The sequence below is a fragment of the Ornithodoros turicata genome, chromosome 5 (assembly GCF_037126465.1).
Source record: "Ornithodoros turicata isolate Travis chromosome 5, ASM3712646v1, whole genome shotgun sequence".
Classification (NCBI taxonomy): Eukaryota; Metazoa; Arthropoda; class Arachnida; order Ixodida; family Argasidae; genus Ornithodoros; species Ornithodoros turicata.
Window position 1 is genome coordinate 25,503,457 of NC_088205.1, and position 25,362 is coordinate 25,528,818.

At 45.7% G+C, this 25,362-nt stretch overlaps 1 protein-coding gene across 1 annotated transcript in view; it reads left to right on the forward strand.

Annotated features, from left to right (window-relative positions):
• LOC135394238 (paired box protein Pax-6-like) overlaps positions 1 to 14,385 on the forward strand; it is a 71,355-nt gene extending 56,970 nt beyond the window's left edge. The window contains exons 7-10 of the mRNA XM_064624879.1: positions 11,032 to 11,285; positions 12,201 to 12,388; positions 12,470 to 12,729; positions 13,665 to 14,385. Coding sequence (XP_064480949.1) covers positions 11,032 to 11,285; positions 12,201 to 12,388; positions 12,470 to 12,729; positions 13,665 to 13,759 — 797 coding nt within the window. The 3' untranslated portion in view covers positions 13,760 to 14,385. The remainder of the gene's footprint in view (positions 1 to 11,031; positions 11,286 to 12,200; positions 12,389 to 12,469; positions 12,730 to 13,664) is intronic.
• The last annotated feature ends 10,977 nt before the right edge of the window (positions 14,386 to 25,362 follow it).

Sequence of the window (25,362 nt, forward strand, 5' to 3'; positions counted from 1 at the left end):
AGGCGTTTCTGATAATAACATCAATGGCTCCTCTAGGTTAGGCTAGGTTGGGTTGGGTTATGTTATGTTAAGGTTTGCCCCCCCCCCCCCTCCCCACCACCACCGTGAGGGACTTCCGACGACGTGGATCCGCGACCGCATCCACGGCCACGCTCGTTGAAATAGATGTATTCGCATCCGCGTGGCTATTGAGCGTTTCCGCACATCCGCGGTCATTGCAAAAATCTGCGTGGCGAAAACGGCATATTATAAGCGTTTTTACCTTTCAGCATACGGACTTTCACGAAAGTTATGCCTCCACAATTGCCACGCAGTATATGTCACAGTTGTGCAATAATAGCCAGTTAATAAAGGCACAGCAATGCAAGGGATGGCATCTCAATTACGGCTCCCTGCGGGGACGTCGACAAAGACACGAATTCGTGTTTGCGGATAAAATGCCGGATATTCTTTTCCGCGCGGACTTCAAAACGTCGCTCGGATATCTGGCCGATCCGCGGTATAACCCGCGCACACTTCTACTATATAGCTGGTCGACGCAAGAAGTTCCTCGATGATTTCTCGCGGGTGACGGAACCTGCGTGAAATTTCCTAGTTTCTGTCGATCTCGAAAGAAGCTACGCCTACCACCTGTAAATATAGACATGTAACTGTATCGACATTTGCGCACACTGAAGCAGAACCGCGGTCGGGAACCGCCGATATTTCGAACAGAGACTGCTGTGCTGAGGCTGCTACATACTCCGGATCGATGAATTTTCCTCTTTTCAAGGATACTGGGAGAACGATACAAGGTCACGTGACCGGTAGTCAAGAGGTGCGTGGCTCAAATCTCGCCGCTCTATGAGTTTTTTTCGACGACTGCCATATATCTACTGTTCATTTTTTAAGGCATTGAGGCTTGTGTTGTGTTTGACTGTTCGTGTGTTTTTCTCTTTTTTCTGGCTCTATATTTTTCCACCCATAAACGCGTTTTGGAGCAGCCAGTCCTGACTGGGTCGGGACAAACATCCCCATATTTTTCTGACATTTTCAATTCCAATTCCTGTTCGTGTGTTCGAGCTTCAGAACAATTACTTTCCATCACGCATATTGCTTCAATTTTGGAATGATGCACACAGTGCTTCATTATTCGATCCTACACCATGCGTGGCGAGTTATTATTTGTTAGAAACCGGTATTCCCATTGGCAAATCGAACCTCTTTTTCCTCAATTCCTCCTCTCTGTGTTCTGAATTGCACGGCCACCCGAGGAGCCTTCAGTGTTCCATGATATATACTTACCTCACCTCACCTCACCTCACCTCAATTCAATTCACTTCACTTCATTCTCATATCGCTCATCTAATATCTCGTTCACATGTAGTGGGGTAGGGTATCGTATACATTACCAGTAGCGTTCCGCGTTATCTGCATTTGCCGAAAAATTGTTGAAAAATGCCGAAAAACACCCGCCGAATATTTTCTTGGAAATTTAACACATTCCGAAAAACTCCGAATTATACTCCCGCCAACAAAGGAATGGAAATTATTTGCGTTCTCAATGTCTTCTTACTAAGCTGCCCTGCTTCGTTAGCTCGTTAACCCCTGGTCGTTATAGCTGCCGATTTTTCGTCATGTATTTGGCGCGCCCGTTTTAAAATGCCGAAAATATCCAACTTTCACAAAACCTATAAATGCCGAAAAATAACCGCCTAATATCCCCAGGAATAAATGCCGAAAACGCGGAACCCTAATCATCGGCGACAACAACAACTTGATTTGAATGATTATGAACATCATCGGTGAAACACTCTCATGTCATCGTAACCATAATCTATTTGTTGTTGTTCTCTTTCATTTTTGTTTTATTTTTTTAACCTGAGTCAACAGCTGATGTAAAAAAAACAATTTTTTCCCGATTATTTACGTCGGCAAATTGTTAGTAAGATCGGGGATTTCTCACCGGGACTTTTTGGTGCAACGACGGGAAACGCAACGAAGCGAAGGGAAACGAAAGGAAATAGGAATGCGTCGACAAACGTGGCTCAGAAATGAACGTGGCGTTCAGCGCCTTTCCTGCACCTCTTTGAAAACTATAAGTTTCTCCAGATACCTTTGCCACCAAACTGAATGCAAAAGCATGAACACAGGTAATATTGCCTAACGCGTGCTACTCGGGTTACGAGGCACGGAGCCTTCACTCATCTTTCGCGACCCTCGCCAGGGACAGAGGACTGGACTTCTTAACAGTCACTGCACCTCTTTGGAGCCCCACGTTGCATCATAGGCCAGACTTGACGTATGGTCACAAAGTCGATGTGATAAGGTCTTGACAGACTCCTCGCTCGATACATCGACGTCTAACGCCTGACGTCATTCCCCTGTGCCGGCCAATCTTACCAGCCCGAGTAGAATCCCCCCTTTTATCAACAACCTCAGAGAGACAGCCAAGTGCCGAAAATTGACAGGCGAATCCAATTTTAACTCCATTTGCGATATTGAGGCAAGCTCACTTAGCGAGGGCCTCGCGCACAAAAACTTTGTCACGTGACTTTTTTTCCTTCCTCTCTTTCCAATCACTCCAGCGTTGCCATGACAACCGCCGCCACCCTCTCCTCGTTCATCCCTTATTGGTGGATGGTGCCCCCCTTCTCCCTCTCCATTGGCTAAGTCCTGTCGATTCACGTTCCTTCCGATTCGCTGCACTCGTGAAGCAAAGGCGTGGTAGACAGACGTGTTCGGCTTCCTGCGAAAACTCGCAAGGAAAAGAAGCAAAAAAGAAAAGAAAAGAAGAAAACCACATCTTTGAGAAGAGTATAAGTGAGTGTGGATAGATAGGAGTCGAAAAAGAGCGCCATTTTACGATCATGACCATGCAGGGAGAGGAGCAGTTTGCATTATCACGGAGGAACATTCTCTTCTTTGCAGGATATTGGCCCACTATTTTATCGCTCGTCCTCCACTATAAGAAAACCTCCCGAGGTGAACGGACAATAAAGCGTTTCTCTTCCATCACTGCCAGCCCTAAGCTTAGGCGAGATATACTTTTGCAGCGGAGACGGATTATGCAAACTGTTTCTTCCCTTTCATTCTATCCGCTTCCGACAGAGGGCCTATAAGGTACAGGGGATAGCTTTTTGGCCTTTTTTCTTTGCCGAAGGTAGCTTCATCTAGAATACTCCAGATGTTCCTTCTTTTCCTTTTGCGGTTCTTCGCTTCTTTTTTTTTTTTTTTCTGTGTATTGCCAGAGGCATTTCCCCTGGAGTGGCTAGTAGTACGCGTCTCCAAGGAGATTTCATGTATCAGAGCGGTTTCGGTCCATTGATTGCTTTGCGCTCTGCTTCGTTGGCTTAGTGCCCTTGTTGGACAAGCGTAAATATTTATCGGCTGCGCTGCTTGGTCTTCAAACTGTCAAAAGAAAATGTATAGTGTATAGTGTCATGCAGTACTTGTTCGAGCATTAGTGCATCGTATGATTTACAACAGCGACATTTACTATGTACACGTGCATAGAACGTGTTATGGATGCAATAGCTGCCTGTTTCAAGCTCTTACCGATAACGTCTGAGATTACCGACTTTGAGGAAAACAATCTTGTAAAATATCTGCTTGGGATAAGTAGTCATATTCCTGTCGATCAAGGCCTTGCCACGTTCGAGTCCGGTCAACCCTTGTACACTTCATTGCTGTACGCTACGACGGTTTGTCTCTTCGCAGGGGAGAGGGCAAAGTTTGGAGAAGCCACGTGACCAAGTGTCTGTCCACTCATAAGGCAGCAATAAAGGCATGGATGTATGAACCACGTCAACCCTTGAAACGGTTCATATGTCCCCTTATTTGGGAGAGGAACCAATGCGGTCGCTCCGTGGGCAGTAAAGAAAACAGGGAAACTGGTGGGCTGCGCAGGCAGCTGACCTATAACTTGCATGGCGTATTATTTTCATTTTTATTTTTTGTAAGCAGTCCAGTCGGTTCCCTCCCCAAGAAAAGCAATATAGCAATATGATACACACTGAAAAGAGAACTTCACCACATAACACTAATTCAGCCATAATTCAGGGTTTTATCGTTATCATTATCTCCTGCTGATGTACTGAAAATGGGAGGCTTACACCTTCTTGTGTCAGTTTGAAGTGTCGTCAAGTGTGAAGTCAGTGGTTTGGTGGTGCTGCATGGTGACGATAACAGCTTGGCTTCGTATTTAACCTTGTATATCCCGCTTTCCCATAAATTCAGGAAAGAGAACGGTACTGTTCTCTCCAGTTGTTGGCCCTGAAAGTGATGTTTTGTTGTTCGGTTGTTAAAGCGTACGAGGTGCACTGAAATCCGTGAATATGCTGCGCATCACTGTCGCACTTCACCCTCAGAAACTCACATCTGATTTGTTTACGAATAACCTGAAAAACGTCATGGAGCGCACCTGTTCACCGATACAATAACGAATATATATATATATATGTAAAAAGTATAAATAAAAAAATAAAGGAAGGAAGCAAAAAAATCCAATGTAGAAAGTCCGCTCAACACCCAGTGTTCAACGTTGCACGCATAGGCTCACTCCCCAGCGCCCAGCCGTCTCCCCGTGCTCGTGCAGCGATGTAGGTGGGCGTCTTCTATAATAATATCGCTTATGGAAAAATACGATGATCCTCCTTTGCATCAACAATGAGCACCGAGGACGAAAATGCTCCACTATACAAGCCAGACATATACATGCGCGTATACATCAAGCAGGGCAGAAAAGATGTTGCCGTGCCGAGCTGGCTTTAACAGATCGACATGCGCAGTGAAAGGAGGGCGACTTCTCCGCCTTTGTACTCCTGCCGAGGACTGCCTTTCAATAAAATACAGAAATTGAATTACTAAGAGGATGACAAAAGAGGGGACATCTTTGAAGTGCTCGGAGGTGGGTGGTCCCGTCTTGTCAAACGTTCCGACAGATGTCAATACCGCAGAAACGCATCTCGGGAAAGCGGATGGCTGGAATGCTTTGAAAGACAGAAAGAGATAAGAAGGAAAAAAAAAAAACAAAAAAAAACGCGTTTATCGCAAGTGGAACGTCGAAAAGCTTGCTCCTCACACATCATCCTTATACCGTATCCGTATATATACTATCAGACTGTCACACATAGCGGTGGTTAGTCTCATCAACCCGATGTTGTCGTTATTTTTTTTTTTCGCCAACATCTACATCAACATTATGTTGGGGCTCAGTATAATACAGATTAATGTCAGATGGCACAGAAAAACACTCGCGTCTAGGAAAAATGCTGCGCCTAATTTGTGTGCACGGCAGTGCCTATTTTAAGCTATACATAGAGGAGCGGGTACAGCTCGCCTCAGAGTTAAATTGAACGCCATTCCGGCCTGCGGGCCCTGGTGGTGCTTAGTAGAAATAACGTTTGTTTTGGTCATTTGCGTACAGTTAGAGGGGGGTGACCCTCGTTATGTTCTCTGCTAGGCGCAGACGAGCAACCTTTTACACACTAGGTTGCGCTACGAGCAATCTCAATGGCTATTGGTATCAATGATTATTGAAGTCTGCCCGTGTGACTGGAGTATAAAAAAAATGTACAATTTCAGTCCTTTTGGGTGACTGAGATGTATTGCCACAATCATTAGTCCCGGTAATCATTAGGAGAGTTTATGCGAAGTTTAGGGACAATTTGCAGTGTTGGGGAGCAAATTTCAGGGACAGTGGACTCAAGCAGGAGGTGACCACAATCTATAGGGGACTAAAAGCTGTCATTGCTTCCCAATTTAATCATTGATTTTCTTTAGAATGTATAGAATATATTAAATCTACTATACGTTTTAGGTACCGAACGTTGTTCACCGTATAGGTCTGTGATCTTCGCTTTGGTATTTCATGCATGCATATACAGAGTGTTTCTGTTAAACCCCCGTGCTAAATAATTCGCGAACGGAATGCACCAATCGAAGAACTTTCTTTTTTACAAGTATCTGTCCGATACCACCGGCATGCTGCGCACCGTGTCAATGAGTGGGAGACGCTCATTGTTTAAAAATTCAAATGAGTTTCGTGAAAAACATAACTTCTAAAGCAAGGCACCGTCAGCACTAAAATGGGTACTATCCTGTTTTGGACGTTGACTGGACACTTTTTAGAGAAAAATCTGCCAACGAAGCGGGTCATGTGTTGCAGTAGTTAATTGGTTTCGGTTTACATATTTTCGTCGCGGCTGGTCGCGGTGAAGCGCAAAAGGACGCTCTTCCACTCTCTTATGCGTCAATGAATTACGTCCTTTTGCGCTTCGCCGCGACAAGCCGCGACAAAAATGTGTAAACCGAAACAAATTAATTACTGCTACAAATGACCCGCTTCGGCGGCACATTTTTCTCTAAAAGGTGCCCACTGAGAGTCCCAAAAGGGGTAGTATATATAAAGAAAATTTATTACATTAACCTGATGATATGTACAGTGCAAGTAGTAAATAACAGTGGTATATACAGTGAAGCCGGTTAATAACATGCAACGGATGACAGTGGTATATACAGAGAAACCAGTTGATAACATAGAACGAATAACAGCAGTATATACAGAGTAACCAGTTAATAACATACAATGAATAAACAGTGGTAGATAAAAAGAGACAGCGAAGAACAGCGCATACAATGAACCAGTGAAGAACATTACATTACATTACATACATTATATACATTGCATTACCCAGGGGTAGTACCCATTTTAATGCCGACGGCGCCCTGCTTTAGAAGTTATGTTTTTCACGAAACTAATTTGAATTTTGATTTCAATAATGAGCGCCCCCCACTCATTCACACGGTGCGCATCTTGTAGGTGGTATCGGACAGATACTTGTAAAAAAGAAAGTTTTTCGATTGGTGCACCCGTTCACTAGTTATTTAGTTCGTTTTCCCTCTGCGATTTTTGTTTTTGCACTATATATAATTGGCATTAAGCACCCGGCTTCAGGGTTTGAACTCCAACGACGCCACGGTTCACGTTTGAATGCTCCCCAACACAATCATGTCAAGGTCCACACGCATATTCAAAGACAGGAAAGCTTTCACGGAATTTCTCGTGAGATTAGTTGAGGGAAAGTGAGGTGAGCAAATGGCTTTAGTGGGTTCTAAAACTCGGCTCTGGAAGAAGATCTGTTCCTCGAAACGTTGTCGGTTCATGTCTCTTACGCTGTGTCACCATCTCGACTGTCCCCACCACATTCACATCTACTTCACGAAAGGAGGATTCTCAATTACATTCAATCCTCAAAGCACGTGCTCCCATTGCGATAGCAACTTGTGCCCCAAGAAGCCACTCACCTAAGAAGATACTAAAAGAAGTAACTTCGGCGCGACCTACACACCACCCGCGATCAATCCGCTAACAACGTCCTAACGATACGAAAGCAACCTTGATTTATGGTCACGAGCTCTAGCATACAGACCACGTCACTTCGCTGACCAATCCTGTAACGCGCGTATGTTGCGCCGCAGCTGATTAAAGGGACGCTACTATATGTACGGACCCCACCTCCGTAATATAAGCCTTGTAAATCACAACCCACCTCTCTTCTCTACGCGACGCTCTCCAATGCTGAGCACGTATATATATAAATCTGACGCTATAAATCCAGGCCATTATCTTTCCAGTCACGTGACGGCGGCCCGCGATGACCACAACAGCGGCCTGAGCAAAACTTTGCGGTCTATAACACGTCGACGCCTTATCGTCTGGTGGCAGTTGAAAACGGGGGACGGAAACAAGTGGTAATGAAGTTATAAATATTCGCCTCCCCAGCTCATTACGAATGCTGTTACGCCAGAAAAGATGCTGATCGGTACGCATGCGCAGATGAGGTATTTATCGCGTGCGTGCAGGCGTACCATATCCCACGAGACGAAAATGCGTATATATATATATATGGTGACGGGGGCGTGTAAGAGGGGGGGGGAGACGTAACATTCCCCCACTCTCACTCTGAAGCGACTTATTCGAGCGAAACGTCTGATAAGACGCAGGGGACAGTGTTGGGAACGAGTCGGGGCTTGCGGGCTGATGGGTATGGGTACATAACACAGCACGGTTGCATCAAGTATGCGGTCTCCGAAAAAACGACACGGTTCTACGTTTGCTTCTTTTGCCAGCAGTTGTGTTCACGTGCAAGGCTGTTACCGCCGCCAGAAGCAGCGCATCTTATTAATAACATCACATTATCGATGGAGAAAGATAGGACCCCTAAACACCTTACGAAGGGTGAGCTATACGGACAACAACAAATATATGGTGGCGGTGACATGGGGTATTTCAATGCAGGCTATACCGTACTACATTATGTACGTGAGACATTAGATGAATGATATGAGGATGAAGTGAAATGAGTTAAGTGCGAACGGTGAAATTCATGTAATTATTTGACTTCTTCGTAACTCTCGAATTTATTTACCAACGCACTACGCTCAGTGCCAACTGTTACCCTGAAATACATCGCTCGACCCTTCTTGTGAGCACACATATTTCCCGATTCAGCTTTGTGGTTTCGCCTTTTTGAGACAACGCGCCTTTCTCGGGTCTTTGTAGCCACCCTCACGCGTGAAAAACTTGCTAAGTCGTTTATATTTCCTACTTTGATATTACAGAGCGGTCTTCGTTACGCACAGGCCTCCAAAGGAACGGCAACGTATAATATGCATTCATTTAGCCGGACCAAGATGCCCATCGCAGCAGCCTGCATGGCGACGTATGGGGAGTCCTATCGGACCTTGGGGAGGTGAAATATAGGTTGCACATTACGAGTTGGGCTGGTCGATAAGGCTTCATTAGGAGAGAAGTGGCGCTGACCGCAGGCCAATTTGGACCCCCAAGACATTTCCTCCCTGCCTTTAATGATCGCTCTCAAAGGGGCTATGTGCAGAACGGCTGCAGATAAAGCCTTATCCCGGTCAAAGACTGAGGTTGACCTCACGCTACAGAGAAGAGTAGCTTTTTGGAAGACTAGAGAACATAACCTATTTTATTCGACGACCCTTTAGCGTTTGCGGATGAACCGAATGAATGACTTTGTGTATACAACACGCATTCACTGAAGCTATAGAGAAGAACGTTTGTTGCTGATCTTGGTCCTGGCTATATAGAGAGCGTCTTGGCCACATTGTAAAAGATTGCACGGTAGAGTTTGTACTATATAGTAGACTCAACGGAAATCAAATGAGAATTCGTAGCTTGATGAGATTGAGAATCAAATGTGTTATTATTCCAACGTGCGTGGAACTGCGCGTCGTGACGTAGTGTGAACTGTTGTTGGAAAGCACGAGGGGTAATTGACAAAAGTGGTAAAAGAAATTTGTGAAAAAGACAAATGCGAAATAATTTACTTCTGGAGCATAGACGGAGCTAAGTTGGATCGCCGAACTGTTCAACTTGCGGAACTGTTGAAAACAAGGAGCACGTGCTGGTCACCTACCAACGCTTCGACTCTAGTCGGCGGACACTGAAGAGCGCCCTCGCTAAGCTTGACAACCGACCGTTTAGCTTTGAGAAGGTACATGATCAGTGAGCGAGGCAGAGTACGCAACTGTTACAGAACGCAAAGATGGCGTGATGAGCTTATACGAATTTGGTAGCGACGACAAGCTCCATCAGCCACCATTCAAGGTCACCTTGTAATATAGACTGGTCACATGATGACGAGATTATGCGATAGACGATGCAATCGTCTGCAAGAAGGAGTTTAGAGCTAAAGTTATTCTGGAGATCGTCAATATAAAGGGAAAACTTATATATACGTCACCGAGACCTGAGCCCTTTTAGTACGCGTTCGTTTTTTATTCAGAATATACAGATTCTGACACACGGTTTCCTAAAAAAAAAAAAAACATAAAAGGTAGGTCAAGAGGACATGACCAATATAGTTTTGACAATGACGTCGGAGGAAGAGGGGCAGGAAGAAGAATGAAGAGGGAGACAGAATACTTAAAAAACGTTATTTGATTGGTAAGCTACAGGCCAGGGCACTTTACAAATCAGTTCCTTATTAGCAAATAAAAGAAAGCCAAACGGCGGCATATTAATGGACTCTAAAGACCTAACTTCACCAGAGGATACCCTCTGATATCGTTCTCTGCTTTGATTTCTTGGAAACGGGATACTCTGCATTGATGTACGCGGTCACGGAAAAGGGCGCACGCCGGAAGAACGGCAATATGGAGGGTGGGCGCTCTAAAAGGTCAGTCACATTTTCGTGCAAGAAGTGATACCTCATTGACGCGATAGCTCCTTGACGCACAGACTTCCTCCGCCTCAGAGTAAAGAATTTATGGCGGAGAAACCTACGAAAAACTTGTGGTTACCAAGCGCTCTGTAACAAAATAAATACGACCACACAAACTTTCGCCTCCATTCATCGGTATAGCGCATAGGAAATACATAAAGACGAAAGTTTGCGTGGCCGTATTTATTTTGTCAGTGGCTGTTAACCACAATTTCTTTGTAGGTTTCTCTGGCATGAATTATTCCCTGTGTGGCAGCAGAAGTCTGTCTGTCAAGTAGGTATAACGTGACGCGCGAAAATGTGAGTGACCTTTTATAGCACCCACCCTGTATATCGCCTTATAGGCTCAGGTGACATTGAAGTGCTGTTTTAAACTGACTTTATTCCACGAGCCTTTCCCAAAACCATTCTCCTGGTCCCCCGCTGTCTCTCCGCTGTCTCTCCTTCGGATATCACAGTACACATGTGAGAGTGACTGTGTGTGTGTGTTCTCTGTGGTGTGCTATGTTACCCTGACTATTGTGGTCCCAAGTTACCCAGCACATTAGTGTTAGCTACGAATACTAATCTGGTAACGGCGGCGCATGCGCAAGGCTCTCTCTTGAAAGCGTACAGTCAATTTATTGAAGTCTTGAAAGCGTACAGTCAAGCGTATTTGCCCTATAGACCACGTTACGTTGTAAAGCTCTTCCTTCAGAGTGTACAGCGGCAGCGATTAAATTCTGGAGGCCTCTCCCTGACATGTGCAATGATCGAGATGCTTATATTTTCCCCTTTCCTTTCACTGTCGACACAGAGCTGGATGGAGTTGGGGACGGAGGGGACAGCACCAGCAGTTGCGGCGGTGGAGAACAGAACGGTTCCTCGGGGGACGACGATGCAGCTGCTGCCAGGTTAAGGCTCAAGAGGAAGCTCCAGAGGAACCGGACTTCTTTCACCATGGAGCAAATCGAGGCGCTCGAAAAAGAATTCGAGAGGACCCACTACCCCGACGTGTTCGCTAGGGAACGACTCGCCGCAAAGATAGACCTCCCAGAGGCCCGAATTCAGGCACGTGTAACCTATCTGTACGAAGTCATGTAACATATACGCAACAGCACACACAGGCCATCGCGTCTGGGTTGCAGCTCTGCGTGCCAACAGACCCTCTGGGACAGTTTTAGCACACCTGAATACCTAGTATACTAATCTGTAAGGCAACCCATAGCGAAATAGAGAACTGACGTCAGTTAAATACAATGATAATGCGTGGCTTTACGTCGTGAGAAAACTAACGATCATGGGTGACGCTCTGGATTAGTCTTGCACCACCCGAAAAGGGGGGAGGGTTCTTCACTGACATGAGTGAAGACACGGTTTCAATCACTTCAGCACAGGTGACATTACTCACTGCGTTGCTTTGAGACATTCGACATTTGCATAAAGAAACAATTCACACAATGATTGAAGCAGAAGATTACGGTCACACTTTCAGCTTTAATGATAAACCCCGCCCAGAAGATCGCTTCCGCTATCGGCCAGTAGACGTCTTAGATTGACTTATTTGAGATAACTCTACAGCCGCTGTCAATGGCCACTTCCCTGAAAAGAGATGAAGATGATTGAATAGTTCCTCGTTGTCTTCAGCTTGTATTCTCTACATTGTGAAACTCTAGTGCAAGCTGATGATGTCTTGCATGTACAGAGGTTCGCAGTGTGACACTATTGAATGTGCTGAATAACCTCATCAATATCATTATCAGACGTCGAGCCAAAACCCAAAACTTAATACAAACGCTTCGCTTGAACACCTGCGGTTGGTGATAATACACGAAGGACTATAGGGTACTTCCGCTTAGGTGTTATAAAATACGCATGATGAAAACAAGAGTGATCTGGAAAGTGTGACATATGGAATAGAATTCAAAGAATGAAAAGAATTCATGTCCAAAGAATATTTTAAAACATGAAGATTCACTTCCTCAGGTGTGGTTCTCGAATCGTCGTGCGAAGTGGCGTCGCGAAGAGAAGCTCCGTAACCAGAGGCGTGCCGTGGAAACAGGAGGAGGTTCCTGCACCCCACCTTCAAGTGGGCGTCTAACCCTCAACCCCACGGGACTGCCTAGCCCCTTGTACCCTTCAATTGGACAGTCCCACCTACAGGACTCCTACAGGTACGTACCACGTCTCCGGGCACGATATATCGCAAACGCATATAGTGGACAACACTCACGTATTTGCCTCTACGCTTGTAGCAGTTCCATCAGCCCCATGTCCAGCTACAGCATGGCCGGAAGCATGGCAGCAGCGTCCCCGTCTTGTCTGCAGCAACAGAGTTCCTCGTACTCCTGCATGCTTCCACCACCGCCTCCTTCGGCTGGAACGAGATCTTATGAGGCCCTTGGAGGACTCAGTGGCTATTCCAGAGCTTCCTGCCACGGCGCGCAGAACCACGTCATGCAACCCATGAATGGGCAGTACACGAGCGTCAGCAATGGAACTACGGGTTCTACCGGTAAGTCGTTTCGACAAAAGACACTACTTGACATACTTTCGCAATACTTTGGAATTGTACATACTCGAAAAAAAAAAAAGGCAGATATGATGCAACTTACAAGCACAGGCATCAAATCGACAACAGCGACAGATCTGTTTATGTGCCCGTGGCGTCTCCTTCGAAGTGAACCCGCGGTATAGGCCCTCTTCGTCAAAGTCTATCATCCCGTCGGAGTCATTGATGTTGCAAGTGTTCAACGAGAAACAAGATAACAGATCGCCGTGAAATATCACCTCATATCTGTTACCTCGTTTCTTCGCTTTATCTCGCTGGGTTTTCGACGATGCGACGTACGGGACACGGTGCTCCCGAAATTGAGCCCTTAACAGCTGTCGCTGTAAAAGCAAACAGGGCAATGCAAATACACATGTAGCCCTACATACAAAAGTTAAGTGCTACAGGGTTTGCCTTCCGTAGTACTTGGGGCTTCTTTGTCTTTCTTTCTTTCTTTTTTTTTTTTTTTGTTGTTGTACTATTAGAAAACAGTTAATGATGGCGTGGTGTAAAACTTCTGCAACCCTTCACATTGTTCCAACAAATTACCCGCGTCGTGATTTTGTTGATATGTTACAAAGGCCCAAAGAGGACATGAAGCTCAAGAATGACAAAGGAAGGTCAAACACGAAAAAACAGAATCTCATCTCTAGAACTGCAACTGCATGGGACTAGAAATTGTTGAGACCCGGCCGCTTCCTATGACATGTCTTTAGAAAACTCTTTCACAGCTGCTTTCACTGTTTTTCATATTGTCTTCATTATATTTTAATAAGCCTTTGCAGCTGAATAACTTGAAGACGATACGTGCGCTTGACGCCAGGACTGTATTTACGTTCTGCGGAAGGAATGCCGCTTGGGCACATTCGTATTGTAACTCCAAGGTTCTTTTCTTTTAGGGCTGATATCACCAGGAGTGTCTGTACCAGTACAAGTGCCAGGACAGGCAAACGACCTCAACATGGCTGCAAACTACTGGCCCAGGCTTCAATAGTGTCAACCCATTCCGTAGGGTTCCGTGCCAAGAATAGTTTCATCTTCACGCTCACAAATGCTGCCGAACTTAACCAGTTTTCAAGAAGGCTGTCCAAGAACGAAGAGGCTTAAAGCGAGCATCACATTTCAAAGCCAACTTCGGACTACTTTCTTGTTAGCTGCAGTATCACAACTATCCACGCTGATATGTCACCCAAAGATTATCAGTCCAAGGAAATGCGAGCTATGATACGACAGTGAAATGAGCCACCAACATTCCGCCCTTTCTGAAAGGTCAGATGGGACGCCACTCTGTTCTTATTTTCTAGTCTAAAGCCCATCATCAGTGTAGAAACCAGCCCCGGAAAAGAAGCACGGCGCTATCTTCTGAGTGTCATCGCGGAATGTGCTCATATAGCCCTTCTGCATCTTCATTTCTTCACGTCATATATGCCACGCGCGGAGGACGTTTAGATATACCAAGGACCTGTGATAAACGTCAGGATTGTGCTGTTGATATAAACTATCATTGCCATCGTCATTTATCAGTTTTCGACTTGCGTTTCTTGATTTTTTTTTTTTTTTTTTGCTGTGTACAGGGTGATGGTTCTCGCAGTCCATGTGCTTTCCGAGTGTCAGTATTTTTGTATGACGCTGGATGCAGATTATCAAGAGTTTGCTGTAATTAAAAACAATTCTCTGCACACACCATGGAAGCGTGTATTAAGTGTCTGGAATAACACTTTAGAATTTTGCGTGGATACACGGAGCATGTCCTTTATTTGAGGGAATTTACCACGATTTTTTTAATACAAAGTGCATTCTACACATACTGAGTTTGTTCAAACAAAGCGCGTGTCCGTCCGTGGCGGTATCACGTGACGTTGCACCTCTTTCCACAGTTCTGGTTGGAGCAGGTGCTTGCTTCACTGCCATGTTCAGCTGCCGAAAATGCAGCGGAGCTGGATCGCCGCGATAATGTAAAACAGGAAAGACGTTCCGGCGGCGGTAACTCCTGCCAAACGGAAGATTACTTTGACATTCGGACTACGCTACCACGAGCACGCAAAAAACCGGCATTCCATGGGCATTGGCTTCGTGAATACATTCACAGATTTGTCTTTGAGCCGACTTTTGGACTTTCTACTAATAAAGTCAACGCATGCGTTCCCAAGCTTATCACAAAGGACCGCATCGAAATAGTAGAGCAACAGTCACTCCCGTAACCATTTACCCGGAGAGACAGAAATAACACATATATGTGTGTGATGAGTGCGATATCGCACTCTCTGCACGGAGCATGCCAGCTGCATGACCTGAAATTTAGAAGAGCTTGTGACGCTCCGCTATCTGTCCAACTGAATCCACCATCCTGGACACTTTACCGCATGGACAACAACCCACAAACCAAAATTAAGGAAGACTTGGGTAACGGCCATTTATAGGAGAGTAATGAAAGACGCAGTATTACGGCATTTCAAAACTATGACCCCATCGCGACGTTACACGGGTCTGCACTCCGTTTAAGTCCACAAGATACTTGAGAGAAAACGCTATTTGGGCGTATCCCACTAGTCGTTGTAGAAAATCTTACACTGGCTCGAGTGTGCATGTTACACTGGTCGCTTCAGTGCAACGCGCTCCGCGTTTCATTGGTCCTTCCGTTCACTCTTCGTTCTTTTCTACACTCAACCGACACCGGCAGACCACACTGCGATGTGCGAAAACGACCAGCGAAATTTGCAGCGTACGAACAGCGGAGCGGAGCAGAAAGGAAGTCTGCGGGTAGTGTGCAAAGACGTGACAAAAGAAAGAAGACAGCAGAGCGTAAAAATGACCTCAGCTTCGGAAATGGGGTGATAGCGACTTGCCATAAAGGTAGGTTAAATGCGTCGAGTGTGTTCATAAGCAACGAGGAAGGAATATATGCCTCATCATAGAATGACACAGGCATTTATGAGTAGAACACAACGAGTGACTATGCACAAGTTGTACATCGCATATCAAAATAACTATAGTTGCTGAAAGGTACAGTACACGGGGTCAGTAAAAGAAAAGAAAACCAATGAAGCACGGAGTGGAATACGAGGAAGCAGGTATCATATTCTGGCAGATGAACAATAGTTATTTGCAATAAGCGAGCGGCACCATTCTGTATATCGTCTGACAAGTTTGGATTGGCAGGACCCCGGTAAGCGGACGCGTCGTATATCCTATAGTTGTCGGTGAACAACGTGAGAGGTACTTTACATGAGCGTAGTGCGTAGACGTAGTGCGTTTGTTTGTTGTTTTGTTTTTTACGTAGCCAAGGCTACCACTTGACTCTGCAGTAATATTGGCAACGTGCAAGTTCCATGGACGGTTAGATTCGAGAGGACAGATTAGTCCTGGGTTAGGACCAGGACAGGACAATGCTGCCCCCACCACGAGCAGAATAGTTACAGCTTTCTAGTCTAACAATGTTTATCTATTTCTTTCGTAGTCTAATTTTTCGTCTTAAGTAGTTCTATGTATGGGCCTGTGTTAATTGGGTGAACTAGGCAACCGGGACGTGGAAGCGAGTTCTAATGTTACGAGTAACCAGATCAAATCAAAACCATGACAAACAGAAGTAAGAAATGTAACGGTAAAACAGAAATAAAGTAGGTTATTCGAGGAACTACAAGGTAGTTTTGGTATTGACCGAAAGGAGCCTGTGTTTACGCGGAGAGAGGAAAACATTTCATGTCAGGATTGCAAAGAACTCATTACTTTTTCGGAAAAAAATCAAATCTGATTAATTTAAGTTAAATCGGATTTATTTGATTTTGATCAGATTTTTTTTACAGCGCTTGTAAGTGGCCATTTTTTTTATCAACAATCATAAAGTATGAGGGCATGACAGCGACATATGGTTATAACCTCGGTTTCGTTTTACCCATATATGTCACTCGGGGGCATAAACCTTAGGTAACAACACGGTACCATTACATTACCATACTCAGGGGCAGCGCACGACTGTGCTGACAAGTTTTTCTCTCTTTTTTCTTATTTTTTCGGTTTGACTCTTGTTCTTCTTTAGCACGCTCGTACAGGAAACTAAAAGGGTATTTAAGGTCAGTTACAGGAGCAGAAAAGTAACTGAGCAGAGTTTTAAATACTCGACTCCTAGCGGTATTCGATTAATGTACTAAATACTCCTAAAAGTAGCTTACTACTGTAATGGTATTACCTTGACGGACTACAACTTCTACGTACCCCCAGCGTTGAAACTCAAGTACGCCGTGCATCCACTAAACCTTGAGGAGCTTCTCCAAACTAGCGTGACATTTCCGGAAAAGGGCTCGGGTGCCCCAGGACACCCCAAAAGTACTTAAGTTGAACACTGAATGATGACCATTTAAAACTATTTCAAAATAATGGTACTATCATACCATTAGAAATACAAGAACATTACTAGAGTATTTCGTCCGGTTCGTTCGTACAAGTCCGGTGTGAAGTGGTGCATTGCCCGCAACCGTTACGATGTCTGGTCCAAAAGCAAGCGTTGTGGCTGAGAGTATGGTATAGATGCAGGCCAGCTGGTGGACAAACTCCATGATGTGAAAAGTCTGAGTAACAAGGAATTATTAGTCTGAGCGTTGCTAAAATTATTACTAAGCGAATATTTGCGATCCTGTGCCACGTCTTGGACCTCCTACAAAAATTTTGAACCAGTTCCTTTCTCAGGTGAACTTATTCAGATACTAATTTCAATCATACCGAAAATCAGTGATATAAATCACGATTGAAATCAGCGATTTAAATTGGAATGTTTTGAATCATTATACCGTATGATTCATGTCATGTCGTGCACGCAGTATCGCCATCGACAGATAGGTGGACAGGAGGCAAGAAATCACTGTTGATCGCAATAACGGCCTTCAGATCGTTAAAGCTGGTGGTAGAGCACTAAACGGGCCTGGGCTTACCCGAAAGTCCAAGTCTGAGGTCCGACCCGGCTGAGCCGAGCCGGGCTTTGCGTTTTTTATGCGGGCCTGGGTGGGGCTCGGGTTTAAGCCACTGGGCCCGGGCCGGGTACAGCCTTGACAACGCCGGCCATGGTCGGACATGTACGCGAACATATTTCGCGAGACTGGACAGCTGAATTTTCATGTCACTTTTTTTTCCCATTGGGTATGGGATATCATGGTATTCTCATCTGAGAATTATCACATTTTATATGTGATTATGTGTATTTCGTGTAATGGGTCTGGATTTCACACGTGCACTCACACACATTTGGGGACGATTGGTGTGGCGGGCGCGTTGAGAGTCCGGCACGAGGGTCAGTTAGGTAAAGTGTTCTGACATATTTCGTTCGCATGAGAGTCCGGCACGAGGGTCAGTTAGGTTAGGTGTTCTGCCATATATTTCGTTCGTGTGTGAGTTCGAGAAAGGGGAACTAACATCGGTGCATGCGCAATAGAGCGGAGATGAGTCTCTCTTGAACCGCAAGGCACATACATATCGCCCACGCGTCGCTGAGCGCTGCCTTCCCAAGCACCAAGCACAGAGCGGCATGCCGGCAGAGAAACACATCCGCTCTGTTCGAGTGTACCTCCTCACTCTCCACCAATTAGCTGCGTCCTTTTCCTCGCTGCGCTGTGCTCTTCAGTAAATCTAAATACGCTTCCGGGCCTCGAGAACACATAGAGCAGAGGCGGGCTGGGACCGGGCCTGAGCATGGAAACAGTCGGGTACGGGTCCGGGCCCGGGCCGGCGGAGTCGGACTTTGTCTGGGCCGGGCTGGAGATCTATAGAAGACGTCGGGCCCGGCCCGTGCAGTGCTCTAGCTTATGGTAGTTAAAATAAGAGCAAGAGAGTGGGCGTGTGTGTGGTTTCTTAGCAGACGACCAGATATTCGCGCAATGATTTGCTTGCCACCAGGCGATCACACTCTAAGAAAAAGAAGGAAAGAGTAAAACGGGGAGTACGTAATTGCAGCTTTTAGTCTCCTAGATTGCAATTGCTCCCCATTTTAGTCCATTAACCCGAAATTTACTCCCCAGGACCGCAAATAGCCACTGAACTTCGCAAATGGTATCCTGAATCCAGCAGCCTACGTAATTATGTGCTGTTCGTGAATTTGATGGCATAAAGCTATATATATATATATAACTTAGCTAACTTAGCAATATTTCACCCACACAGACAAAGAAACAGTTCGTGCTTCTTTCTTGAGAAATTGTGCCCTATGCATGTCGCAAGATTTTATAGAACTCGACATATCAAGGTTGATGGTTTAATTCGAAGTATTTTCATGCATGCACACGAATTATGTACCTGGGACTCTCAGAACAGAGCCTGAAATGCAGTCCTCACGCTGTGACGTTCATTTACTCCCGTGCATATACTCCCGAAAGGGACTAATTTTTGTGGCAATGCATTTAGTTCACAGAAGGACTAAAATTACTCGTTTTTTTTTTTTTTGTTAGAGTGTAGAGACCATGTAAAGGAATGTTGGCGTACCTTTAACCTTTATTTAACCTCTTTAACCTAGAACCTTTATCCTTATCATTCATGCCTTGATGAATATAACACAATGCATGTGTATACAGCAGTGTCCTTTACAGTTTGCTTACAATCCTCATATAAAACTTCCTCAACCTCCCGTTGACAGAATCATAGTAATAAAGCCGACACCTTCTCTTACTGTACACGAGAGAAAAACAAAGGGTGAGGAAGACAACGAAAATAGAATGGCGCCTGGATAGTGCCTTATAATGTTTCTGCTGATGACGTTAATGACGTCGTCCGTCATACGCTTGTGTAGGGATCGTACTTTACGAAAAGTGCTTTCGGGCGCTAACAATTCGTCTCCAACTCGTTTTTAAAAACCCGACCTCTTTTTTTTTTTTTTTAATGCTTTTAGGTGCTTATGTGGCATAATCTCACGCGCACGAAATGACGCCCTTCAAGAACTCTCCCACTCTTTCTCGTTTTCATTTTGATCAGTTTTCATTTTGTTGCCGCCTTCTAGTTTTTCGAACCACTCAAAGATATCGCAGAGCAATCTTCCAACAATACCGATTGGCCTACAAAGCGCGGGCCATTCAGCCTTAAAATATTTCCCGGTCCTTTTCGGGGGTATCGCTAACGCATTAAAAGAATACGGCTAAAAAGAAATGCAGATATCTGCGAAAGTCAGGAAGCACAGAGAGAAATATTTCCTTCTCTCTTCTTTCGCATATGAGTCCTCAAGTTTGCTTTCACGCTTTTGCGCCATCGCCATCTTACAAAGAAAGAGAGAGAGAGAGAGATCAGAGTAATTTTCATTCTTTCCGTAACCCCTACCGCGGAGGCACTCTTTACTGAAAGCCACTCGGAAACGCCCCAACGCATAGAACGTTTTGCCATAAAAGGGTGTTTTTTCTCTTTTTCTTTTTTTTCGGGAGCGTGAAAATTTGCACTTTTAGGGAAACACACACCGTGGACTGCAATATATATATATATATATATAAAAGCAAAGTTGGACCAGAAAAAAATAAATAACAAAAAGAAAGCGCAGTTCAGCAAATACTCACCCATAAAGTGACTGGAAAGGGTCGAAAAGGGCTCGGAAAAAGGGGAAAAGCAAAGCGTTCGGGAAAAACGGTTTCGCATCATTTGACATGAAACACACACACAGCCGAAGGGCTTAGGCACAAGGGCGGACCCCTCCGGTGCCTGTGAAGCTGAGTTTATGTATATTTACGCGAAAAATTCCGCGCCAAAATGGCCACGTAAGCAAATTGCCCGATCAAAATGTAACCGCTCAGGGGCAAAGCAGAAATTTCGCCCCGAATTCCACCCCCTTCTTTCCTTCTCTTTCAGAAAGGCTGCACGGAGAACGAAGAATGGGGAATGTGAGCGAAATGCTTCCAAGCATTCGGAGGTAAGCTTAACTTGTTTCTCTTCATTTAATTAATAGTTGCCGTTTCATGCGTGATGCTCGCTGGGAAAAAGCGCGTAAAATAAAAATATACCAACGATTACGTATTAATAATTAATACTAATAATTAATACAATTAATAAAACTGTTACTTCGTGAAACTCGTATGACACTGAATTTACGATAATTAGTTTCCTTTCCTATGCAGTTGTAGTATCTTACGTGCTTTTACACAAGGGTGTCGAACCGAACAAATTACGCGTACGGTTCAGGTTCACTGATTTTAGTTAAGTTTCGGAGCGCAAAAATGACGATTCGAACCGGCTTATTCGGGTTCATAACGGTTCAGCGCACTGCAGAAAAACTGCTCTGGTAATACGCTGGCGTGTACGGAACATGCAGGATGCAACCTTTCCCACAAAGACATTAAGACAAAATCGTTTTGACATCAAGCATAGGAAAGCATAGGAAACATTTACGATATGCATGGTGAGGATGACGTCAACGCAAGCACCCACGCGCGTTATTGAACGCAAGCGGAAGAAGTATGAAAATGTTTGTAAAATAATGACCACATCATTTATTAGTATAGCGCCTACTTTTTGTGGCGCGCAGGTCGCCAAGGACCTACAGTGGCGAATCAAGGTCGCAAAGAAAGGAAAATAAGAAATAAAAAAAAAGTTAGCAACACGACTCGCAGCTGGGACCTGACCCAGAAGTGCATGACAAAAAGGATTACGAGCATCGTGTACCACATTCACACGTAGATGGAATTCTGAATAACATTTACAGCATATAATATAGTTTTAGCCCTCGACTCGGGTAGGATGTCATTCACACCTTTCATATCATCCATGTCCAAGCGCCTGACGACAAAGTAATAATAATAATAACAATAATAATAACGCTGAACCGTTTGCAGAACTGGTTTGGAACAGTACTTTTCATTAGTTCTGGTTTCCGTTCAGTTCCAAGATAGCAAAAAAAGAAAAAAAATTCGGCTCGACTATGGGTTCCGGTTCGGGAAAAAAAGCGGCTCAGTTCCGTTTTCCGGTTCGGTTCGGTTCCGGATCGACACCCTGTTTTAGGAATTCGACCTAGAGTTGGCTGGTTTTAAGCGGGGTCTTCATCTCCGTATTCATCTTTGCTACGGTCATCATAATCTTCGTTATAATAGCTGTAGTGAATAAATATCTGCAGATTACGTATAATAATGATTTCAAAAGCCATTATCGTGCATGAAGAACGCGAGTATAGATATCGTGTGGGAAAAACCACTGGTAAAGTGGCTGCCGTGATCACGATAAAAAGGCTAGGTTCCCTAAAGGTTCGTCCTCACTACACCGATCGGCATATAGTCAGCCATAAAGACAGTACAGCGGGGGGAGCCGATCGGCAGAGTGAAGAAATAAATAAATAACTAAGGCTAAGAAAGAATGAAAAAGTGGAAGCAGGCATGAGAGAAGGAACTGAGGAAGGTGCAGTAAATTGTAAAACTACAATTTGGACAAGAGAGAAAGAGTTTAGAGTCTGGCATGTGCTTTGAGTTTAGACTTGAGCCCGAATCCCATAACACGCTACAAGCAACAGCGACAAGGAAGCTCTGTCACGACCACAAAATCTTGCATCGACTCCCCGTAGATATTTGTCTGTTGTCGCCTGTGACCGTTGCCCTGCGCGTGCCCAAATCCGCTAGATTTGGCGGTATGTAATTGGAGCGAACGATAAAGGATAGTGATCTCAGGGCCACAGCGTGGCGTGGGTGGCAAGTCAACCTTATTACAATGAACTTTCGAGCTTGAAAGTGGAACGTAGTCGTTTGAACCGATGGTTATCGCGTGTGACCGAAATCTATTGCACATTGTGTGGAAACGGACAGAACTGCAGCGCCCCCACAGCCACATATATCATAACAAACTTACGGTAGTGTAAATTTCTCTCGCTGTTTATTTTCCTGAGGCAGTTCAATCGAAATTTCATATTTGAGGCAGGTATGCCGCATAATGAATTGAAAGGTACGAATACTTCTCTGGAAAAATGTAGTTATAATGTACTGGCTGCCGCCGCCTCGCAAATAGATCGGGTAGCTGCACCCGTAAGAGTTACAGAATCTGTACGTGTCGCTTGTCGCATGGTATGGGATCCCGCCTTTATACCACAATGACAGTGACCACCACGAAGCATGGACTATGGAATTACTATGCAACTCACTGGCGTTGCGGTTCATTTTAGGTTCAATCAACAACAACAGCAAAAATAAGTTAATGATAATGAATGGGGAAATTCGCCACGTAAGGTGCGGCCCACTACCCCAAGGCACAATGGGGCAGGATGTGATGTGTCCTGATGATGAGGTGATGAACGATGCTAAATAGGGATAGTCAGTGGAATCAGTAAGACATCAGAACGGTAGGCAAAACCACAGCACACAAAAACACACACACAGCACACAGGCACGCAGGCAGATCATATAGGGTAGAGAGGAGACCAGTGTCCCGGAGAAAAACCTTGAAATACTCAAGAACTTGACGATGGTCAGTCTGGTTAGACCAAGGGCCGAGAATGGTTGCCAACGTGAATGGTGCGGCCGTGATCGACTGCAGGGGACACTGTAGAGCTGCTCTTTGGGAGGTGTACAGATGGCAGTCGAGGAGCACATGCTTGGTATCCGCCAAAAGAGCACAGCGAGAGCAGAGCATCGAGTCAGAGCCGCCGATCAGATGCTTGAAATGGGGGGTGAATGCAACCCCAAAACGAAGCCTGTGTATCAGCGACGCAAAATGGCGAAGCACACGAGAAGGCATGGTGAAGCCAAAGTCAGGGTCCACTTCACGCATCAGAACTCTTGATGGAACGTCTCGAGACCATTGCGCATGTGCGAGAGGCCTCACCACATCATTTAGGAAGGTTCGCCTGTCGCCTCTGGAGAGGGTAATCCACACGCTTGATCGGGAATGATACGCAGCTGCTGCAGCCTCGTCAGCCTCTTCATTGCCGCGGATGCCGCAGTGGGCAGGAACCCACTGGAAGTACAGAGACTGCCCGCTGATCTCAAGACGGCCTAGTTCCTGCAGTATGTCCACCACCACAGGCGCAAGTGATCCACGAATACCCATGTTCGCTATACACCGAAGAGCTGCCTTGGAGTCGCAGTATATCACCCAGCTGCTGATAGCGGCTGATGCAATGTGCTTGAGGAAGAACAAAATGGCATGCAACTCTGCAGACGTACATGAGGTGCGGTGCGAGAGACGGTATGCGTGGCACGACGACATAGTCGGGATTGTAAAGGCAGCAGTGGAGCCGTGTAAGTTGGTCGACCCATCTGTGAATACTGCAGTGTGAGAAGGGTAACGGCACTGCATCATGTCTAACGCAAGTTGTTTCAACACGGGTGCTGCAACGTGATCCCTCTAGCTCTTGAGCCCAGGAATGGTAGTGGAGATCGAAGGTATCGAAAAGACCCACGGAGGGGACCTGGGGACGACTGAGCTTCCAACAAAAGCCGGTAGCAAGGGCTTTACAGCAGCGATGCAGTGAGAAATGTTGCTCTGCCTCCGCCTTTTGAGCTTCGAAACCAAGGGGTGACGACGGTGTTCCGGGACGAGGCGTAGATAATGGCGCACAGTTTCTCTGAGACGTAAGACCTCTACTGGCAGCTCGCGGGCCTCTGCCACCACCATGCGCGTTTCAGCGGCGCGGGGTACACCGAGGCAGATCCTCAAGCTTCTGGCCCACATACACCGAAGTCTCTGTTCAGATGTTCTTGAGATGCCATGTAAGACCGGGAGGCTGTAGAGAATGGTTCCCCGAACCAATGCCCCATGAATCGATAGGAGCGCTTCCTGATCAATCCCCCATGCAGCGCCAGCGAAGTGAGAAATGACATTGGTCCAGCGTTGAACTTTCGCTTCCAGGTAGCTGATATGGGCGCTCCACGAGAGATTGGCATCCAAGATAACACCCAGGAATTTGTGGCACTTCACTTGGCTGAGTGTATTATTTCCTAGCGAAAGAGGGAAGGCGCTCATGCGTTTCCGCGTGAACGGGAGCACAACTGTCTTCTCAGCCGAGATGTCCATGCCAGCCTTGGTGAAGTAATGCTGAACAGCATCCAACGAGTGTTGAAGGCGGCGTTGAATCGCTGGCCTTGATTTACCTGTGGTCCAAACGCACACATCGTCTGCGTATACAGAGAGCTGAACTTTGCGATGAACGCAACGCTTCATATCTGCCATAACCAAATTGAAGAGGATGGGGCTTAATACACTTCCTTGAGGAACGCCTTGGGCCAAAACTGTTTTTTGCGTGTCCCCACCCCGAGTGCGGACGAAAATGGTTCTGTTGGACAAGAAGTCAGCCACCCAGACCAAAAACCTGTGAGACACTCAAGCCCGGAGGAGGGTGTCCAATACATAAGTGTGACTGACCGTATCATAGGCACGTTTGACATCAAGGAAAACAGCCTCGACAGTCCTCTTGCAGCTCTTGGCGACTTCAACAGCAGTCACAAGGTCCATAAGGGAGTCAACTGAGCTACGGTGCCGACGGAAGCCCGCCATCTCATCAGGGAAAACGTGATTCCTTTCCAACCACCATTCCAGCCTGTGTAGAACCATCCGCTCCATTACCTTACCAACACAACTGGTAAGGCTAGCTAGACGGAAAGGGGACAGGTGCGACGGATGCTTGCCAGGCTTCAGCAATGGGACCACCATGGCTTCCTTCCA